Source organism: Amblyomma maculatum, chromosome 11, assembly GCF_055883805.1.
Source record: "Amblyomma maculatum isolate TAMU_Amacu chromosome 11, ASM5588380v1, whole genome shotgun sequence".
NCBI classification, from domain to species: domain Eukaryota; kingdom Metazoa; phylum Arthropoda; class Arachnida; order Ixodida; family Ixodidae; genus Amblyomma; species Amblyomma maculatum.
In genome coordinates this window covers 75,681,348-75,687,550 of record NC_139354.1, presented here as the reverse complement: position 1 = coordinate 75,687,550, position 6,203 = coordinate 75,681,348, and the positions used below count along the sequence as shown (strand labels likewise).

The following is a 6,203-nucleotide window of genomic DNA, read 5'->3' as shown; positions in this document are numbered from 1 at the left end:
TCTATCCATGCTACCCTCGCTGCGCTTCTTGCCATTTGAGAATCCTCGAGCATGAATCCAAGCATTGGTATAGGTTTCTTTGGAGTGACGTCAGTAGTAAATCAGGGAACACGACAAACCCGAGGCCACAGCGACCGGTACCTCAGTGCCGCTGCCGGCGCAAGAGTTAACGCTGCCGTTACGAAACCCGCAAAGTATGCGCAACACAGCCAGCGGCCACGCCGGTGCGAATTTCAAATTAGACAGAGAGAGGGTCTTCCTCTTTTCAGAACGTTTGCTTCTTTTTGTGGTCGCCAAATATTCACAGGTCTGTCTAGTTATCATGTGTGGAAATGGCTCATTTTTTCCTCTCCTGGCAGCGGCCCTTGCCTTAATGCTTAAAACTGACATCGTGTAGAACTGTGTCTCGCATGACATCTGAAACGTGGCTGCACTGTGCCGGCTACTTCAGATGTTGCGTTCTTCGGCGCTATTCAACTGCTTGCATACTTTGTCACCAGCATTTGATGAAGACCTGTTTCGGGTATCGAGAGACATTCGATTCAAGGATTGCCGCATTACGCTTAAATTACACTCGGATTCTTTCTTTGTGATAATAATAATGCAGAGTTGCGTCCCTTTGGCCAACCCCGAAGAGGAGTACGATTGTGATGTGTTCCTGCACGTCCGCCCTCTGTCCGTTTCGTCATGCAGCGGGTCTACAGCACCGCCCTTGTCGGCATCCCTCATCCCATCTCCACTGTCGAAGGTGCTACATGTAACAGAGATGATGGACTTTGGTTTCTTAAAGCACTGGCAAGCTGTCTTTGTCTTCAAGAGCAATGCGCACACGGACTGTGTAGCCGACCAGATCGTCGTCATGCTTGAAGCTGGCAAATCCAAATACCTCGAAGGGCACGGGTATTTAACGACGCGAGAAGTATTGGAAATGGAGAGGCCGCACAAGGTGGGTGCACAAGGTAATGCTTATTCAGAATCAAAAGCTGGAAAACGTTTTGCAACTGCTTCAGGTGCAGCATGGTAAACACAGGTTGCTGATAAATGCAACCTTGCATTTTGCAACCTTGCAAAATGAAGGGATCCCACTTCAATGTTCAGGCATAAGCTTTTATATTGTTTACATGTGGCATCAATATCTTCAATATTCGACCCAGAGCCTTCTTATGACCATATCTGCAGTTTCGTTTTCTTCCTCATTTAGTACTTTAATTTCAGATGAAATAATGAGCAAAATATTTAGCTCAGTAAAGGCACTCCATATGATCTATGATAGTGCTTTGAAAACATTGTTTTTGTAGTTAGTGTCATTTTTACTTTATTATACTTTTTTTTGGGCCAGCTCCGTTTCTCTTGCAATTAATGCAGCCTCTCCGGTAGTCTGGCCGTTTTATTTGCCGATTTTCTTTATTGTTTTTTTTTTAACTGGAGTTTGCCGTCAAATCCGGTAGTGGTATGAACATCGGGTGCATAGATCAGCTGTCCAAGCGCTGCTTTGGGCAATGATGTAAACAATTAGAAAATTTCTCAGCACCAAAAGTGAATTATTAAAATATGGTTGCTATTGGACTAGCCCTCGCCGAGGTTTTTTTTTTTTTTTGAATTACCGGGAAAAAAACACGATGTCGTACGGTGTCAAACGGATATTTATTAACGACAATCCCCGTTCTGCAGAATCTAAGGTGTAGGTGTAGTCGACGTTGTTATTTTGCTGCCTGCAGATTGGTGCGTCCGCGCCGACCGCACAAAAATTGGCCCAATATTAGTTTTCTGTTAGCATTGTCCAGCCCAACGTAGAACCAGTGCAATTTCAATACAGCAACAACATGAGCCGATGGCTTGTGTCGCCTGGGGCCGTTTGAACCAACCAGGCTTCCAAAGCTCTAAGTGCAGAATTCTTTTCTCATTCTTTGTGGCTACCTGCCACTTACGAGCGTTCCTGCACATTTATTTGAAGTCTAGATGCAGGTGACAAAAAAAAAACGGACTAGGATTTGCATTTTAATATTTCCCCCCTTAGCGCATTTGAAACTAGCATCTCCAATATGCAAAGGCTGCCAAGTAACTTTTGTGTGTTTTTACATAAGTAATAGCTTTTTTATATTCGATGTAGACGGATGTACTGCAGTTCCTGTTTTGCGAGATTGTGAGAGCTTCCGTAGATTGAGCCCTAGCAGTAGGGGATATAAGCAATCAGTGCGACGTTATTAACCGCCGCTACTCTGAGAAAGCCGCTAAGTGCGACCAAACAAGCGTAGTGGCTCCCACGTACTTACTGCAACTAAGAGAGGCCAAACCTGTAAGAAACTTAATATGTTTTGCGAAGAGATGAGTCGCCGGAAAAGCGCTCAGGCGCCTTCGTTACTCGGCAAAAATAGAGGTTTGTGAGCGGCAGTGTAGCAGATGACGCTACTCACTGCATCCCTTAATTATTTTAGGTCTCTTTCGAAAGATATGCATGCCAAATTGTGCATTCATTTGTCGGCGGTGCCATGTTCGTCATTTTGTCTCTTGTTTTTTTTTTTTCAATCTTGCCTCATAAATGGCATTTACAGGGCGCATCACCAGAAAGAGTCACCAAAGCATGTCACCAGAGCGTGTAGTCATAAACTGATGATTAAAAGAAACTATGGCCACGCCAGTTGTCCAACAGCCATTATTCCATGTCGCAGCCGAATGTGCTAGCCATTATTTTACGCCGGCGTGCTGGGGACTTATCTATAATGCTTCTTGTCAGCGTAACGGTGCAGGAGGGCGTTGAGGCCGATAAATATATATATATATATATAAATGCAGAGAAACAAACAAACAATAGAAAATGAAATCAAAAATAAAATTGTAAATGAAAATAAATATACAAATAGGAAATGACAAGATGTCTAGTGTCTTAGCTTCAATGCTCAGACTTACGCATTTAACCAGTGCACGTTCTGCGCCTGCAGTGCTCTCAAACGTTTTCCCCCCTGCTGCTGGATATATCATCAGCTCGATGGTCTCCGAGAGCCGTTAACTAAGCATTCGTCTTGGCTCCCGCATTACAGTACCACATACTCGCTGCATAGGGCCGTATACCGAAAAACTATGATCCGTTTCCTTTTGTCGTGGCTGCATGTACTGATAGAGTCGATGCCAAGTTGTCGTCCTGAAACTGAACCGTAACAATGGAAAGCACTCTCCAGTTACACGCAAGGCCCAATTTTGTATCATTAAACGGATATTTACCAATTCGCTCAAGTGAATATTGCGTCTTGCGCGCAGTAGCCCCTTGCTACACTCTGAAGTCCACTGCGTTTAGATTGAAGGACACGCATATTCGGTCGAAATGGTATAGTGTAAGCATTACCAACGCAAGGCCATGCCTTGCCAAAAAAGCTCCACCGCTGGAGCAAAAAAAAAACCTGTTGAATTTCCCCATTCTCTTTTTGATGTAATCAGCACCTGGTCCTATTTACATGTTTTGCAGAACGACTCCAGCGGATGGCGCATCACACTGTAGCTAACCGGCTTTATTACGCCACCCGCTTGTACAATGTGAAAAATGCACCAGCAACCAGTGGTCCGCCTATGAAACAACGCTGAGTGCCTTAATTGCACTCTTTTTCTCTCTGGCTTTACATTAGGAAGGCCCTTGATAGTGTAAATCATTCTGCCATCAGCTGTATGACGCTTTTGTTTTTATTTTTACCGCTTTGAATAACCACCCATGACGAGCAGGGTGGTGATATTTGCTTTATTTTCATAGATATTGCTCATAAATCTTTCCCAATCTCTGCGCAGGTCTTTGTACGTAGTGGCCGGTTCTCTCTGAAGACACTGACGAGTGCGCTAAGCGCAATGAACGACTCCCGTTCTCAATACTGTCTCTTCTGGAACAACTGCCAGGACTGGATCGTGCGGCTGATGCGTCGCCTGAATATTACAATGCGTTACACGCGCCTTAGTTCTGTGGCCAACGCTGTTTTGGTTTTGGCAAGCCTTTGCCTTTGTTCGTACCTCGTCTACATTAATTATGCCACATTGTCGCCCCAGCTGCCAACATAAGATGGCGGAGTTACACAGGCCGTTGCGAAAGCAGCACCCTTGGTGTGGTCACCTTCTTTTGTCTGTGTATCACACTATATCGCTCAATGCCACTTAAGAGTGTGCAGAAAGCAGAGTTGTTACGAAAAGTAGCTGCTGACCGGAGGAGCGATACCAACTCCTAATGAAATCCGTGATTCTATCAACAGGTTTCAGCAATAAGCGTGGTGTCACCGCTCTGTCACTCTGTTTGATGAGGCGTACGCTAAAAATGTTCTTCGGTGAGAGGCGTTCATTACACCTATTGATGACGGATATTATCGCAAAAACGGAACCATGATGCATTGCCAACTGTGCTGTGGTGGCCGCCACGCTGTATACCCGTTCACCGATTTTTGATGACGCCTACGCCAACACAGACACCGCTAGCGCCAAGAACAAGCTCCTAAATGCTTCCGTCTAAACACAACATTTATAAGGTTAGAGAATAAAATAGTATTAACAGTGAAGAAGGAAAGTTTAAGAAGTTGAGCAGCAAAAGCGATCTTCAACTCAAAATATTATTGAGCATTTACTTGACTTTTGAGAAATTGAGTAATTAATTAACATATGAGCCATTCAATAATTAACTTGACTTATGTATTGTAAAGTGCAGGAACAACGAAAATTATTCATAACCGAATAGCCAATTACACTAAAGCACAAACAGTATCTAACATGATACTGTTTGGTAGCGATAAATACATTCTAGCTTACGGGGCGTAAAAACACTTTTTTTCTCAAAAAAGCGTGAAGGATTGAAGAAGAGAACGATTCGAATGCAGGTACACAGCTACCGTAACTACATACTAGTACTGGCAGCAAACCTATTAATGGCACTGCAGTGGGCCTGAAATCTTTTTCATCTTTTCGTCAGACGCACTGCAGTCGGGCTACGGAATGTCTTGCCGACCGGGCGATTGTTCTGAGTACCTAGGATGTGGCCTGGGGATGTTTAGCCTTTACCTGGGCGATTCTCGGGGTACGTGTTGCATTTGCGCTATCGGTAGCTTTGTACTAAGTTTCCCTTAAATCCTGGGTGCAATATTTTGTGATGGTCTTAGAGACACCCATTAGTGCGCACGTCGATGTGGCCGATGCAGCCGTCACCACCGATCAAAAGCTCTAAAATAGTCAATTAACTTCTTTGTGATTTTATCAAGAATTGCAAACGAGCCTTGTTAATTATATATGTCTGTTTACTTAACGAAGGAAACTGTATCAGGTAAATACCGTTGTTGCCATTATATGAGCTAGGTATTCATGCATCCAGGCCTTCTATTTATACACCGGAATGTTTAAACTCCAGTTAAATGCGGAAACCGATTCTGCCGTGTCAACAAAATCGGAATTAGTCGGGAATGCTTTATGTAACACGTGGAGTTCTGAAGTGAAAGGTGGAATATTTGTTCCTTAAAGAAACTTTGCAATGTGAAAAGGAATCGAACCTGGAACATTTGGAGCTCTACCCACGCATCCTGCGTCTTTGTCACACATGTGGACCTACATACCGCATGTGTCAATGGGGCTTTAAAGCTACTTAGTTTGATTTTTATGTATCGTAGGTAGCCTGTGATGGCATGAAAATGCGTATGCGGCATATCAAAGAGGCAATAATAAAGAATGAAGCGTGATCTTGAAAGAAATGAGGCAAAATGCGAATTAACGGGCAATACGAACCAAACGGTTAATTTATTACTGGCGTGCTTGGAAGCGCGGCGCAGGTGCGCCTCGGCAAGTGGTGAATGTAAGTGAACGCGCACACGCAAGGGGAAGCAGTGAAGGGACTCATTAGTCTCATCACGTCATATCCTTAATGTTGAACCTTCAGTGCTCCCAGTTCTTTTTTCTCGAGCACCCCCGCCCCCTTCCCCTCTTTTCTTACTCTTTTTGTCCACAGATTTGGAATGAATATTGTGACATTCTTTTCATTACTCATTTATTAATTTTTCTGCCGTATTATGTTTTCACTGTTAGGTTTTCATTTTTTTTATATTTTTCAGTCTTCTTTATGTCGCATATTGATCAACACTGATAGAGAGCACTATTGGAAGCTTTAGCTCTCAAGTATTTGCCACAATTTTCTTCACTTTGTTTCTTGTCTGTTTTTGTTTTTGCATTCATGACATTATAGTCTTGTCAAAAAT

General features: G+C 43.5%; 1 protein-coding gene across 1 annotated transcript; it reads left to right on the top strand.

Annotated features, from left to right (window-relative positions):
- Positions 1–601: 601 nt before the first annotated feature.
- Positions 602–4,172, top strand: LOC146174193 (uncharacterized). The gene is made up of 2 exons (XM_084585460.1): positions 602–946; positions 3,775–4,172. Exons 1-2 carry the CDS (start codon positions 602–604, stop codon positions 4,036–4,038), a joined length of 609 nt encoding a protein of 202 aa, XP_084441586.1. The 3' UTR covers positions 4,039–4,172.
- Positions 4,173–6,203: the final 2,031 nt, after the last annotated feature.

Coding starts and splice junctions, on each gene's coding strand:
- LOC146174193 (XM_084585460.1), top strand. CDS start 602: ATGCAGAGTTGCGTCCCTTTGGCCAACCCCGAAGAGGAGTACGATTGT. Junction 947..3,774: donor AAATGGAGAGGCCGCACAAG/GTGGGTGCACAA, acceptor ATCTCTGCGCAG/GTCTTTGTACGTAGTGGCCG.